Source organism: Saccopteryx leptura, chromosome 4 (genome assembly GCF_036850995.1).
Source record: "Saccopteryx leptura isolate mSacLep1 chromosome 4, mSacLep1_pri_phased_curated, whole genome shotgun sequence".
NCBI classification, from domain to species: Eukaryota; Metazoa; Chordata; class Mammalia; order Chiroptera; family Emballonuridae; genus Saccopteryx; species Saccopteryx leptura.
The window spans coordinates 177,249,088-177,266,075 of record NC_089506.1 but is presented as its reverse complement, the minus strand read 5'-3'; the positions used below and the strand labels follow the sequence as shown (position 1 = coordinate 177,266,075).

General features: G+C 34.3%; 1 protein-coding gene across 1 annotated transcript in view; it reads right to left on the bottom strand.

Moving 5' to 3' along the window:
- Nucleotides 1-16,988, bottom strand: part of LOC136403400 (dmX-like protein 1) — a 120,986-nt gene that overhangs the window by 27,515 nt on the left and 76,483 nt on the right. The window contains 5 exon segments of the mRNA XM_066382073.1: nt 1,230-1,371; nt 2,428-2,549; nt 5,458-5,544; nt 12,487-12,549; nt 16,659-16,776. Coding sequence (XP_066238170.1) covers nt 1,230-1,371; nt 2,428-2,549; nt 5,458-5,544; nt 12,487-12,549; nt 16,659-16,776 — 532 coding nt within the window.

Sequence of the window (16,988 nt, the reverse complement as noted above, 5' to 3'; positions counted from 1 at the left end):
CTATCTCCCCTCCTCTCAATTGGAAAAGAAGAAAAAAAAATCACTTGACCTTTGTGGCCTCAAGCTTCATGTGAAGAATGATAAATAGAAGTAATTATAGCTACAAGAGACATCTCAGAGAATAATAAGGTGGTATGAGCAATAAAGGAACTGCATTAAGTATAAAATATATCCTAACATATTATTAAAGACGATTAAGGCTTTATTTAAATAATTACCCTTTCTAATTAGTAAAAAAAAAATTATTTTTGGCCAAAGAAAGAATTCTACAGGACATAGGAAACTGAAAAAAACCCAAATAACAAAAAAACTCTACCACTTAGAAAGCCCCTGAGAGAATTTTCTAGGTTTCTTTGATTCTGCTTATCAATCCCTATACCCTAAGTATCAATACAGGAAGCCCAGTCTGCTGGAGGTTTAACGTGGAACATGTCTTTGGTGATCAGGGCTCAAGGCCTTCCATTATTACAGAAAAATTGTTTTAGTTCATCTGCATTTTATATTTTGCTTAAATTTAAAACAATTACAGTGTTTTCCTTTGTTCAAAAACAGAATATACTTGTCTCAGCATTAAAAGAATGTCACACTTAATATTGGCCTAGCTGTTAGTTGGTATCTATGAAAAGATATTGCCTAGACTAGGAACTAGCAATCTTTTTTTTTTAAAGAATCAGATAATAAATAATCTGGGCTCTATGGGCATATGGTCTCTCTCTCTCAGATACTCAGTTTTGCCCTTGTTGCATGAAAGCATTCATCGGCAAGATATGAACAAATGACTATGGCTATATTCCAATAAACTTTATTTAGAGATTTTGAAATTTGAATTTTATATAACCTTCATGTCTCATGAAATATCATTCTTCATTTGATTTTTTTTCAACCATTGAAGATGTAAATGCCATTCTTAGTATGCTGTGTATACAAAAAAAGGTGTTGCGTAGAATTTAACCCATAGACCTCAGCTTGCTGATCTGGACCAGTAAGTTCCAAGTAATTATTACTTAAATATGTATAGCTCTTTGTATTTAGATTATTTATTTAAAATATTCTTATATTTTAAAAATGAAAACATATTATTCTTCATCATCAAAATTTACAATTTGCAGAAAATATGACTTACTAAAAAGTTAAGAATTTTTAGATAACATTGATTAAATCATGCTTTATCTATTAAGCTAGTAGAAAAAATAGGATATTTATATGTAAATATTTTTAACTTTACATACCACAGATGCTCCTCTACCAGTCTGCGTGCTGCCAAGCCATGGCATGTTGATCGGAGTGCCAGGATTGCTATGTGTATACGGGGTTGTACCTTGCACAGTTGTTAAGTCATCATGAGCATGTATAACCAAGAAATCTTCTGACCTACAAAGAATGTCAACCAAAATGAAAGCAACCCATTTATTTTCCTTCTGTTATACCCGAAAGCTCTAACATGTCTTTAAAATTAATTGTTTACCTTTAAAATAAATTGTTTTGGCTCTTAATTCCTAACTTCAATATGATGACAATAACTTCATAGTTGAATATTTTCACATCCCTTCACTTATTCTCTTTTAACCCTCAATTGATTTCTTTTTTTAATAAATAAATTTTTATTAATTTTAATGGGGTGACATCAATAAATCAGGGTACATATATTCAAAGAAAACATGTCCAGGTTATCTTGTCATTCAATTATGTTGCATACCCATCACCCAAAGTCAGATTGTCCTCCGTCACCTTCTATCTAGTTTTCTTTGTGCCCTGCCCCTTCCCCCTCTCCCTCCTTCCCTCCCCCCGCCCCCCGTAACCACCACACTCTTGTCCATGTCTCTTAGTCTTGTTTTTATGTCCCACCAATGTATGGAATCCTGCAGTTCTTGTTTTTTCTGATTTACTAATTTCACTCCGTATAATGTTATGAAGATCCCACCATTTTGTTATAAATGATACGATGTCATCATTTCTTATGGCTTCTTTATCCAGTCTTCTATTTTTTTTTACAGTGATCAAAGCCTTTAAGCAAACTCTTGGCCAATACAGCAAGAATCCATAAAAGAGTATGATTTCTTTAGAGAGCCTAATACCTCTTTCTTTACTCTTTAGCATGTCAGCTGCCACTTTACTTATAATCTAGGACCGTGGTCAGCAAACTCATTAGTCAACAGAGCCAAATATCAACAGTACAACGATTGAAATTTCTTTTTTAAACTTAAACTATATAGGTAGGTACATTCCTTATTGAGGTAGTGCCTGTGCGTGGTATTCTGTGGAAGAGCCACACTCAAGGGGCCAAAGAGCTGCATGTGGCTCGCGAGCCGCAGTTTGCTGACCAGAGATCTCAGAATATTCCTTTAAAAAATCTTTTGAAAGTTATAGTTCTGTGGAATCATCATTCAAATTGCAATGTTACTGAATAAAAACAAAGTATAAGGGTACCCTTTGGTTTCCATTTCTATATCATCATCTACCCAAGCATAGATCTGAGTAGCTAGAATTCCAGAAACATCCAGTTCTTGAACATCATGGCTTGAAGCAATTGCTATGCAGTTTCTATTTGCCTGAAAAATAAATCATACAGTAATGTTTCAATAATAAAGCACAACATGCATATGGGCTACTTTTGACATTGGAAACTATAAAATAACATAAAAAATGGTAATTTTAAGGTACAGAATATATAATATCCTCACAAATGAGTACTTTAAATTAATTTTAATATTAATTTTTGAATGTAATAGTCATCAGCTTGAGCTTGGAAATATGTTTATGTTCTGATAATTGAAGCGCATTCAACAGAAAGCCAGCTGTAAGTAGTAATGATATTCTACTTTATTTCTTCCTCAGGCACTTTCTAGTTCACTAGAATGGTACAATCTCCCTAAGATTTACATAATTTAGAAAAAGGGAGGGAGGCACTTGAGCCCTGGAAGGTAGAGAAAGATGAGGGAGCTCAGGAACACCAGAGTAAAGAAAGAATAGTGAATTATTCTAATAAGATAATATCACTTTCATATACATAAAGCCTTTCAGTCTCAGGTAAGAAAAACAATTTGTGCCTGACCTGTGGTGGCGCAGTGGATAAAGCGTCGACCTGGAAATGCCGAGGTCGCCAGTTTGAAACCCTGGGCTTGCCTGGTCAAGGCACATATGGGAGTTGATGCTTCCAGCTCCTCCCCCCTTCTCTCTCTCTGTCTCTCTCTCCTCTCTCTCCCTCTCTGTCTCTCTCTCTCCCCCTCTCTCTCCTCTCTAAAAATGAATAAAATAAAATAAAAAAAAGAAAAAAAAAGAAAAACAATTTGAGAAAGATCATAAACAGTATAGGGTAGAGAAAGAGTGGTAGAAAAAGTGTAGGGATAGAGAAAGAGATCATAAATGAAAAGTGGGTCCAATTAAATAAAAAAATTTTAAACACCTATGAGTTAAAAATGTTCATCTCTAAAGTAGAAAATGGAGATATTGACAGCCAAGAGAAGAGAAGATTAGTATTTCCAACATTACGTAAAATGCTAATACAAACTAGAAAAAACCTGAGATCCTAGAGATAAGTGGAAAAAGGATTTAAGTAGACTGCTGAGAGAATTCTTCCTGGGTCCCCTCTGCGTATTTTATGAGTAAGTCATGGTCTGCCCTTTGTTTACAATATTATCTCTAGGATGTCTAATGGCTATAATCTCCCCCTCTAGATCAAAGGGCAGTTATGCTTACTAACATTAGAAAAGACTGGTTCTGTAAACTCAGAGTTCCTCTCCTGTATTGCAAACTGCTATGTTTGCAGGTATCATCTGGTTCTTGCCTTGTAGCTCAGGAACCGGTGCAAAAAATACTGAAACTCTGGGTACTGCTTTTGCTTCTAGAAATAAACTGCCCTTTGTTTCTGTTCCAGAAGTCTTGTGTCTTTTAACAACATCCATTAAACTGTGAAAGCTAACTTGCTAACTTTAAGGCAGGGGAATATCTCAGAGCTCCTTCACAGTTTTTGACACAGATAATTCACAACTAAACAAATGGGAAAAGTTCAATATCACTGGCATTTTTAAATAATGCAATGTAAAGAAAAAGGTATTATTTCTCAACTACTAATTTAACAACTCTGGAGAAATAAAAATTAAACAGGTACACTCTTACACAGTAAATGACAAACTTTGTATATCTGGATGATTGTTCATTACTAGCTGCTTATAGGTATCCCTCCTCACAAAGAAGCAACATGCTAGTTTGTTTTATAGCACAAAACATTAAAAACTATATTTTCTTCAGGGGAAGAAAGGTACTTATTGGGTATAGACAATAATTTTGCATTTGTATTTGACATTATTGTATATACCATTACAACATGAGAACTGCTTGGGGTTAAGGGCTGCTTCCAAACCTGCCTGTCTTGACAGAACTAGTCATTGTTTAGGGGAAGATGTTATGAGGGAAACGAGACAAAGAATACAGGAAAAGATGAGGACAGAATGACAAAGAAACTATCTAGGAGAAAACAAAAAGAGACACACGGCATAAAGAGATGGAGAATCTATTAGATGGAATGATTATTATTAAATGGATGCCATAGGATATTCAGACCGGTACCGGTCTGTGGGCCATTTGGTACCAGTCCGCAGAGAAAGAATAAATAACTTACATTATTTCCATTTTATTTATATTTAAGTCTGAACTAAGTTTTATTTTTAAAAAATGACCAGATTCCCTCTGTTACATCCATCTAAGACTCACTCTTGACGCTTGTCTCAGTCATGTGATACATTTATCCATCCCACTCTAAAGGCCAGTCCTTGAAAATATTTTCTGACATTAAACCGGTCCGTGGCCCAAAAAAGGTTGGGGACCACTGCTTTAAGTTAAAAATAAAAGGATATAAGAGTATCTAGAAGTCATGATAAACTCTACAGTAAAGCAATTAGGGAAGATGGAAGGGAAAAATGACTAAGACAAATTTCAACCTTGACCATTACATAAAAAGCCACCTCCTCTGTGAACAGCTCTAAGGAAGATGTTGAGTAAAAGGCTAAGGAATACAAAGAAAACACTCGAATTGGACAGCTATTATAGCTGTAAGTCAAAAAGGGAGAATGTCTATGAGTTATATAAGCTTAAATTTGATCTAATACTAAGACCCACATTCAACATATTCATCATACAAGGAAAATAGAAACCCTTTTATTCGGATTAACTCTTATAATGCATTGTATAAATTTTAAAGGTTATTGCATATATAAATACTTAATACTTCTCTATGTATAGTAATAAAACATTACTTTATCTGCTATATATTAAAAATGAAAAAAAATAATTATCAAACAATATAATTATTTTATAATATAAAAAATTTAGTCAGATTGCAATTTTAGGAATGAGAAATATCTTTGGGGAAAAATACTAATACTGAATAAACAAACAGAAAAGGAAATATTCTCCAACTATGAATATTAAATATTTGAAGAAAAATGTCTATGTACTTACTTTATTAATAGCAAAGGCAGTAATGATATCAGATTCCTTATGAATAATTCTTGCTTTACCTCCAGGATATCCCAAATCTGCTTCTATCTAAATGGAGAAAAGGAAAATATAAAAATACAGTGATTTTAGTATAGAAAGAATAAAATATGCCATTCTGTCATTCTTGCATAAATTATTTTCAGAAACGATGTATTTCAAATCCAAAGGTTCTATTTTACATGCTCATTATCCCTAAAACATAATTTACTTGACAAGGGGAATTTAAATTTGTTCAAACTTGCTTTTTTACATATAATACAATAGTTGATATAACATACAACTTCATTAATTGCTTATGTTCCCCAGCTATAAAGAATTAACTTTAAAGGATCAAGATATTTGAATTATTAAAGGTAGGTTTACCACATTTCTTAGTATTATAATCCTTTGATAATATCTAATAAATATTAAAAGGTCAGATAGTAAATATTTTAGGTTTTGTGAACCATAGAGTGTCACTGGTACATATTCTTTTTTTAAAACAACCTACATATATAACAATACAAAGACCATTCTCAGTTCTTAAAGACATGAGCGACAAAAAAAAAAAAAAAAAAAGACAGACAGACAGACAGACATTGGGCGACCAAAGCTCACTCAAGATGAATAGAGATCTATATCTGTTGAACTGACCTATATCTATTGAAGAAATTAAATTTGTAGCTAAAAATACTCCAGGCCCTGACAGTTTCTCTGGCAAATTCTACCAACACTTAAGGAACAAATAATACTAATTCTGTAAAACTTCTTCCAAAAAATTAGAGAGAATACTTCCCAATTGTATGAGGCCAGCATTAGTTTAAAATCAACCAAAGATTGATTGATCCAACGAACCACCCCCCAAATCCTTAAGAAAAGTACAAACCAATATCCCTCATGACCACAGATGCAAAAATTCTTAAAGCAAATCTAACAATATGTAAAAAAGAACACATGATGACCATAAATAGGGCTTACCCTGGGAATGCAAGGTTGGTTTAAAATTAAACAAATGCGTCGGCCTGGCGTGCAGAAGTCCCGGGTTCGATTCCCGGCCAGGGCACACAGGAGAAGCACCCATCTGCTTCTCCACCCCTCCCCCTCTCCTTCCTCTCTGTCTCTCTCTTCCCCTCCCGCAGCCGAGGCTCCATTGGAGCAAAGATGGCCCGGGCGCTGGGGATGGCTCCTTGGCCTCTGCCCCAGGTGCTAGAGTGGCTCTGGTCGCAACAGAGCGACGCCCTGGAGGGGCAGAGCGTCGCCCCTGGTGGGCGTGCTGGGTGGATCCCGGTCGGGCTCATGCGGGAGACTGTCTGACTGTCTCTCCCCGTTTCCAGCTTCAGAAAAATACAAAAAAAAAATAAAAATAAATAAAATAAAATTAAATTAAACAAATACATCAACCTATTTAGTCATATTAACAGACTAAAAAAAAAATCATATAATCACCTCAACACAGTTATGCACTACATAATGATATTTGTTCAAGGACAATTGCATATACAGCAGAGAAACAAACAATTTTAATAGAACTGAAAAACTCCTATCACCTAGTGACTCTGTAGCCCTTGTAATACTATAATGCATTGTATTCCACAACTACCAATGCATTACAGTTGCCTTCAGTATTTAGTACAGTAACATGCTGAACAGGCAGTTTTTAGCCTAAAAGCTGTAGGGGAACAGAATTTGAATTTGCACTCTAAAACATATGTCTTTGGCAAAAAAATTATTTTAGGCTAATCAATTTAAGAAACAGCAGATTTGGGAGAAGCTCTGAAAACCAAGTACAAGTTATCCTTTGTAAAGGATATTTACATTTGTAAGGGAAATCTCCATTAGTACCAGAAAGAGGGTAGTGACCTAGCCTCTAGAAACTTTTTTGTTTTGGTGACAGAGATAGAGAGAGGGACAGACAGAGACAGACAGACAAGAAAGGAGAGAAATGAGAAGCATCAGGTCTTTGTTGCGGCATATTAGTTGTTCATTGATTGCTTTCTCGTATGTGCTACAGCAGAGCAAGTGACCCCCGCCCCCTCCCCGATCAAGCCAGCAACCTTGGGCTTTAAGTCAGCAACCTTTGGGCTCAAGCCAGTGACCACAGGGTCATGTCTATGATCCCAAGCTCAAGCCAGCGACCCTGCACTCAAGCTGGTGGGCCCACGTTCAAGCCAGATGAGCCTGCACTCAAGGGGTTTCAAACCTGGGTCCTCTGAGTCCAGTCCTATGCTCCATCTACTGCATCACCACTTGGTCAGACTAGAAACTTATCAATGCAGAGGCAGAGACTTAAATCTGCATAACCTCCTTATCCTTGTTCCTGTGTTTTTCCTGGTAACCTCCCATAACTGACTCACCCTACTCTCAACATCTTCTTTTGTCTTCAGCTGAAAGATATTTAAGTTGGCTTCAGCCATTTTAGCAAATTCCTCAGTGTCCCTGGGTCTCTTCCATATATATAGATATTAATATATAGGAAGTATTCATGTTCTTAAACTTTTGTTTGTTTTTATATATTTTTTTTTAATTTATTTTTTACAGAGACAGAGAGTGAGTCAGAGAGAGGGATAGACAGGGACAGACAGACAGAAACGGAGAGAGATGAGAAGCATCAATCATTAGTTTTTCATTGCACGTTGCAACACCTTAGTTGTTCATTGATTGCTTTCTCATATGTGCCTTGACCGTGGGCCTTCAGCAGACCAAGTAACCCCTTGCTTGAGCCAGCGACCTTGGGTTCAAGCTAGTGGGCTTTTTTTTTTTTTTTTTGCTCAAACCAGATGAGCCCGTGCTCAAGCTGGCAACCTCGGGGTCTCAAACCTGGGTCCTCTGCAACCCAGTCTGACGCTCTAGCCACTGTGCCACCACCTGGTCAGGCTGTTTTTATTCTTTTAATCTGCCTTTTATTACAGGAATGTCTCAGCCAAGAAGCCAGAAGGGCAGTGGAAAAGATATTTTTCCTCCCCTACAAAACAACAGGCTATATTAGTGGTTTTCAACCTTTTTACACTTGGGGACCAGTGAAATACAATTATTTCAGGGACCACTAAGGCAGGAATCACCTTGAATATAAGCAAATTTGACTAAGATCATTGGATTTATAATTTTCATACAATATCAGAGTGGTTAACTCTTTTGCAGACTAGCGTGAAACTTCCGGTGGACTGGCCCATGGACCAGTGGTTGAGACACACTGGGCTATACCATATAACTTAAGTGTATAGTCAGTTATATTTTCTAGATTTGTTTAAGTACACTTTGATGATCACATAACAAAATTGCATAATAACGCATTTCTCAGAATGTATCTCGTTGTTAAGTAGTACATGACTGTAGTAGCAAAAAAAGCATTTGACAAAACCTAACATTCTTTTCTAATGAAAAATTCTCAACGAGTTAGGAAAATAAACTTCCTCAACCTTATAAATGACATCTAACAACTCTATAGATGACGTTACTTAATGACAAAAGATTGAATGCTTTCTCCCAAGATGAAAAACAAAATAAGAATGTCTGCTTCCACCATTTCTATTTGATATTAGATTAGAATTTCTAGTCAGTGCAATAAGAGAGTAGGGTAGTGCAATAAGACAGTAGGGTATGAGCATAAACAAATAGATCAATAGTCCAAAATAAGGTCCAGCAATAAACCTACACATATGTCAATTGATTTTTTAAAGGAGGAAAAGGCAGTTCAGTGAAGAATAATCTTTTCAACAAAGAATGTTGTAAAAATTGATACACAGATAATTTAAAAAATAATTGTGATCCATACTTTGCATCATATAAAAAATAACTCAAAATGGGTCACAGACCTAATTGTAAAACTAAAATTATAAAATATTAGAGCAAAATATAAGAAAATCTTTGTGACTTTAGGTTTGCAAAGATTTCTTGATATGACAACAGAAAGAAAATCTATACACAGAAAGAATTTTGATGAGGTCCAATGTTTCAGTTAAGAACTTCTGCAGTTTAAAAACAATGTAAAGAGAATAAAAAGAGAAGCAATCAACTAGGAGAAAATACTAGCAAATCACCTATCTTGTATAAAGAACTTGTCTTTAGAATGTATAAAAAGCTGTTAAAACTCAATGAAATATACAACCCAATACAAAATATATACAACATTTGAAAAGATGCTTCAACCAAAAAGTTATGTAAATGACAATTAAGCACATGATCAGATATTCAATGGAAATTAAAAACTAAATGAACTACCACTATACACCTACAAGAATTGCTATAATAAAAGGCTGACCATACCAAGTGTTAACAAGGATATGAAGCAACTGGTATTTCATACACTGCTTGTGGGAATATAATGTTTTCACCACCTTGGAAAATACTTAAGTTGTTTCTTAACAAGTTAACCACACACCTACAATATAATCTAGCCACCCCACTCCTAGGCTTTACATAAGAGATATAAAAGCATATCCTATACAAAGAGACTTATGGATGAATATTCTAATTAGTCTTATTTGAAATAGCTCCAAAGTGGAAATAGCTTAACTGTTCATCGACAAGTCAATGGATAAATAAATTTTGGTATAGCCATACAATGAATACAACCGAGCAATAAAAAGAAAGAAAATACTAAAATATACAATATGGAAGAATCCCAAAATAATTATGATGAGAAAGTATATAGGAAAAAGAAAGACATATTGTATAAATTCGTTCACAAAAATTTCAGAAAATGCATACTAATCTATAATATCAGGAAACAAAATGGTAGTTGTCTAGAGAGAAAGAGAGCAGAGGTGAGAAGAGAAAAGTAAGGGAGTTCAAGTTTTGGGGGTAATGAATATATTAATTATCTTGACTGTGCTGATGGCTTCACCCATGTACACATATGCAAAGTTAAACAAGCTCTACTATAATATGTGCAGTAATTGCAAGTCAGGTATACATAATGAAGCTGTTTAAAATAAAATTTTCACACATGGCTTAGAAAACTCTGGCTAAAAAAGGTTATGATGTTAACCAAACACAATGACTAAGTTGTGATGTAGTGTGATGACTACAGTAATACTGTATAACATTGGCCCTGGCCGGTTGGCTCAGTGGTAGAGCGTCGGCCTGGCATGCGGGGGACCCGGGTTCGATTCCCGGCCAGGGCACAAAGGAGAAGCGCCCATTTGCTTCTCCACCCCCCTCCCCCCTTCCTCTCTGTCTCTCTCTTCCCCTCCCACAGCCAAGGCTCCATTGGAGCAAAGATGGCCCGGGCGCTGGGGATGGCTCCTTGGCCTCTGCCCCAGGCGCTAGAGTGGCTCTGGTCGTGGCAGAGCGACGCCCCGGAGGGGCAGAGCATTGCCCCCTGGTGGGCAGAGCGTCGCCCCTGGTGGGCGTGCCAGGTGGATCCCGGTCGGGCGCATGCGGGAGTCTGTCTGACTGTCTCTCCCCGTTTCCAGCTTCAGAAAAATACCAAAAAAAAAAAAAAAATACTGTATAACATTGTTATTAACGTTTTATAAAGAGTATCAAAAGAAAAATCTCTGGCTAAGGATTCATGATAACATATATAAAGACAATAGTAATTAATTATTACTACAAGGCAAGAAATATTGGTCACTGATTGTTTGAATTGTATTCTCTTCAAACTCCCAAAGGTCATTAGCAATTTCCAAAGTTACTGTATTTCCCCACGTATAAGATGCACCTTAATTTTGGGGCCCAGAATTTGAAAAAAAAAATATTACATAGTTATTGAACTCAAATTTTATTAATCATAAAATTCATACAACTCATCACTGTTAAAACTCCCATCCACTAGCTTGTCCTCATCTGTGTCTGATGATGAATCACTGTCTTCAATAATGAGCACAAAAACAAGTGCAAAAAAGTGGGAAATGCAAGTAAAAAAAATCTACAACCACTGTGTAAGAGGCACCCAGTTTTTAGACCCCAACTTTTTTGAAAAAAAGTGCACTTATACCTGGAGAAATACAGTAAGTATGGACTGCATATATTTACTTTGCCAAGGTTTTAGTTAGAATATAAATTTGACATCAAATCAATCTTTTTTATTAATTTTATAAAATTATTTATCCTATTTTACCAAAAGATTCCTTTGGGAAAGAATTAGAGGTGGAAATTCAGTCTTAAAAAAAAAATCTAAGAAATTTTCTCCCTAAAAGTTGAGATGGTCTTTTTCTTTTCTTTTAAGGGAGGGAGGAAGAGTGAAAGAAAGGGAGGGAGAAGGAGAAAGAGGGAAAGACAGGGAAAGAGAGAGAGATCAATTTGTTGTTCCTCTTAGTTGTGTCACTGATTGGTTCTCATATGTGCCCTAACTGGGGCTCGAATCTGTGACCTCAGGGTTGAGACGGCGACCCTGGGAACAAGCTGGCAAACCTGGGATAGAGCTGGTGACCTCAGCTCTTTGGGGTGACAACTGTATCTACTGTGCCACTGGACAGGGCTCTGTTGAGATGGTCTTAAAATCAGAATGAGAAACACATGAATCATGTATCAAGTCATCTTCGAAAGTGTGATCACTAAACATTTGGGAGTTATTTCATTGTTGTTCTCATCATTTGTGCCATTGTTCTCAAGTACTGTGAGTACTTACTATATACAAGGCAATGTGCTATATTCTGTTTTTATCAGTAAAATAAATGCTACATAATAGTATTTGCTCTATTTTAAGAAATTAATATGAAAGAAAAGAATTTTAACTTTAAAAGTGATACTTGCAAAAACAGAACAAGACTACTATACTTCTATAATGGCTATTATAATTATATTTTATTAAGAACTTTAGTTGTATTTACTCAGAAAATTCTGCAGCCAAAACAGGATACATTCAACTCCCTTTAAAATTGCATTCTTTTATTAAAATAGAAACAATGTTATAATTGCAACATTTAACTTGTTAAAATAAAAGAAGAATAAATTGAGGAAATAGTAATCTGCATTGTAAACAAAGTCCAGTCCAAAATTAAATGAAAACACTTTATTTTTCTTGTTAAAGAATGCAATTTCTAATTTCAGTTGAATGATGCTTTGTACCTTATTGATGTTTGGCTCCTCCATCACAGAATTTTTGATGCTTTCATAGTTGTCCTCTAATGACTTCATCAAGAAAGAATAATCACATGACAAAGAGTCAAGACCAGATGTAATATGCAAAATTTGGGGATTTAAAAAAAACTATATTTATAACCAAATTTACTAGAAAACAATACTAGACTAAGTTATTATTTTTTAAATTTCACATATCTTAAAGAATAACGTGTGTGGGGTGCACAGGTACGAGTAAGGGGTTAGAAAAACTTTATCCCTCAACACTCTTTAACAACCACTTGTAAATTTTATTTTACCACCTAAGCAATTTTTGCTCACTTAACTTACTTTGAAATGTTGAAATTAAAGCAAGATTGTGCTCCAGGTACTTTATATCACAAATTTCAAAGCTACGGTGCCGCAGTACTATCAACTAAAAATGTTAAATTGATCTCTTACATAGTATTATGCTTTGTCTGCATTATGATCTCACTCCTCATGAAAATTTCTGATTAAAAAAAATCTGATTTCTAGGTTTCTAATTCTCTCCTTGTCTTGACTTAGCCAGAAATGCTGATTAAACTGTTTGTAGGCATACATGCTGTTATTTTATTTTTTGGAAAAATAATAAAAGTATACTAATTTTTTATTAATTTAGTCTATGTATCTCCAAAAACATATTAATATTATCCTGTAAGGTTGTGATTTAAAGGTATAGTCTTATTTTTTAAATTTATTAATTGAATTCGTTGAGGTGACATTGGTTAATAGAATTATGTAAGTTTCAGGCACACATGCTTCTTATAAGGGATATTAGCACTAGTTAAAAAAAAAGCTGGTTCAAGGGCTTTAGTTTTTCTCAGAAAATGAAAGAAAACAGAAAAAGGAATTGGGGACAAGTATGACAGTTGCCAAACATTTTTTTTTTTTTTGGTCAAGAGTGATTCAGATGTAGTCTATTTGTAGTTATCTGCACTTAATTTCCAAATAAATAGAAATAGAGAAGACCTAATTTTAAAATGCATTTACCACTACTGATTACATAGGGGAAAAAACCCCTGAGGATACACCAGAATATACTAGATGATAAAATATGATTTTCAAACACAGCTAACTATCTGAAAAACCAGAGTGATTTGGACTCAAGTGTTTAAGTATCATCATTTTTTTAAAAAAGGTAATTTTGTTAATGAAAAAAAATAGGCTGGTCAACTTTTCCAGTAAATATTAAATAATTTTATACCAACTCTATAAAGTTAATATTTTATTCTGTTCCATCCAATCTTTACTATATAAATTTTTCTTTTTATATTCCTTTTATTAAATGTCACTATCTTTAAGAGTATCACCATCAAGAATAAAACAACAAAGTGCTAACAATAAATTCCGAATAACTACTATTAATCATGCCAGAATTTTAAATAAGTTAAATGTATTTTTTAAAATACTGCAAAGTAAAAGTATTATGTTCATTTTGCAGATTAACAAAAAAACAAACCCCAAACCTAAAGTACAGAGAAAATATTTAGTTTACTGATATAAAGGTTTTAGTCCAGCATTCATATTCCTGCTTTGTATTAAAATAATTATAATACAAAAATAACTTTACTTACTTACCTGGTATTTTTTCTTACTCATTTTGGCTTCATTATATTTATATTATTCTATTCCCTTAATGATTCTACTCTGATTCTAGACAATCTAGTGGGTACAATAGTTTCTGTTTTGCTTGTTTTGAGAACTATTTCTCCCAAATACACTAAATATATCAGAGGTAGAGAAATGTTTTATTTTTTACAACTATATTAATTAAATATGACAATGTTTTTTTTAAAAAATATTTTAATACTTGAAGTTATTATGCCATATTTGCATATTCATATAACAAGACACATCAGAGAAGCCAAAGAAGTAACAAGCATAGTAAGCATTTTTATATGGAGTGATGCAGCACTGCTTTATACACTATTATCAGAATGCTTTAACTTGTAATACATTATTTTAGGCAAAGATATATATATATTTAAACTAAGAAACATTACTTCACAAGTAAATATATGCTAATTAGTCTGACATTCTTATCTAGCAAATTCATTTATTTTATTCATACAAAAGTTGTCTTGAACTGTTTTAATGGTACATCATACACTAAATATTTAAGATATATCTTACTTAAGGTTATATAGAAATACTTTCATTTGTATTCTATCTATTGTGTTTATTGTTTACTTAGATTTCAATGTTATACTAAGGTACATATGTCAAAAGTCTTCTAAGTTAGCAAGAATACTATATGTTTTCTGGTTTGACTAAGTCAAATATACTTACATAAATAGGCAAGTACTAATTAATGGCATATGCAATTGCCTCATAAATTAGTGCATAAACTGAGAGACAATATATAATTTTCATTTTATTTTCAATGAGGTTAGGTGTCATCTTGCTTTCTGCTAACTTGTCTATTAAGAAGTCATTCTATTTTCTAATTTGTTCAACTAAAATATCTTCCTTTTTTTCCTTCCACTTCAAAAGCTGTACAAAGCTTGCTTTCAGACTAGTTCAGTGCTTCTCAAAACGTGATCCACAGACCAGCTGCCAGTCTTGAACCCTTTGTTACTGGTCCATGAGAAGATAAGGAATTAACTGTATCACTAAATCCACAGTTAGTTTACCTGACTTTGTTTTAATAGCAAAATTATCTCAATGAAGGAAACAAAACGTTAATTTACATTCAAGTGCAAGTTCCCAGTATTATCAAACTGAAACTTTTTAGTAGCATTAACTGAGAAAAATAATCATTATAATGATAATATCAAGGTATAATCAAATATGTACACCAGTGGTCCCCAACCTTTTTTGGGCCACGGACCGGTTTAATGAGAGAAAATATTTTCACGGGCCGGCCATTAGAGTGGGACGGATAAATGCACAAAATAAAATTAGGCGACCGGCATAAAAACTGTGGTATTTTAAAATGTAATTGTCAAACTTACAAGACAAGCGTCAAGAGTGAGTCTTAGACAGATGTAACAGAGGGAATCTGGTCATTTAAAAAAAATAAAACATCGTTCAGACTTAAATATAAATAAAACAGAAATAATGTAAGTTATTTATTCTTTCTCTGCGGACCAGTACCGGTCCGTGGCCCGGGGGTTGGGGACCACTGATTTACACTATTCTTATACTTTTTAAAATTTCACTAGCATAATTAATAGAAAAAAATGTACATATTTGAAATGTTTTCAGTATATAAACCTAGTTTTAATTAGACTTCTAAGATAAACTTTTTTTAATTGTCATATAAAAATCAAAGAACTTTTTCCTTTGTCTCTTAAATTGGTGATCATGACAGCTCAAAACAAGAAATAAAGATACAGAATATTATTAAACAATATCTTTTGGGGGAAAAAAGGCCAAAATATATCCAAATTAATTACTTTATTCATTTTTAAAAAGATTTTATTTATTGAATTTTAGAGAGAGGAGAGGAAGGGGAAAAGCATGAAGCATCAACTTGTAGGGGTTGCTTCTCATATGACCAGGCAATCCCGGGTTTCACACTGGTGACCTCAGCATTCCAAGTTGACGCTTTATCGACTGTGCCATCACAGGTCAGTCAGAATTAATTACTTTAAATAAAACAGATTTAAGAAAATATTGACCCTCTCTTTCCTTTTTTTTCTTCTTTTCCAAGTAAGAGGAGGGGAGATAGACAAACTCCCACATATGCCCTGACCAGGACCTACCCAATGCTCTGCCCAGCTGGAGCCATGCTTGCAACTGAGCTACTTTTAGTGCCTGAGGAGGAAGCTCCAAGGAGCCATTCTCAGCGCCCAGGCCAATGTGCTCAAATCAATAGAGCCATGGCTGTGGGAGGAGAAGAGAGAGAGAGAGGGAAAGAGAGACAAAGGGGAAGGGGGTGGGTGGAGAAGCAGATGGTCACTTCTCCTGTGTGCCCTGACCGGGAATAGGACACTCACATGTCAGGCCAATGCTCTTCCACTGAGCCAACCGGCCAGGGCCTTTTCAATTACTTTTCTATACATTAACTGCATAGAATATACTTATGATATAAAAATGAGTTTTCTATAGTCTGTAAAAAGCAAGTTATTTTTATAGTAATATAATACAAAGGACTTCAATAATAAAATAGTAAGCAGGTTTTAACTTATACAAACCTCATTTAGACATCTTTTCTTTGTGAATATATTTCTGATAAAGGTTTCCTGAATTTCTTCTTGTTTCACCAAGTACTGCCAAAGTCTCTTCACAGATTGTGCCAGGTGGTGTTTGGATCTACAGAGACAGTAAGTATATTTAATTATATACTTCAGAAATTTCTGATTAACTTGACTACATTTCTTTACTGTTATATCAATATTTATAATAATTAACTAGAATCAGACCAAATTATCTTGGGCAGCAACTAGCAAACTTTTTCTTAAAGGAGTGGATACTAAATATTTTAGGCTTTGTAGGCCAGATGGTCTCTCATACAATCACTCAAT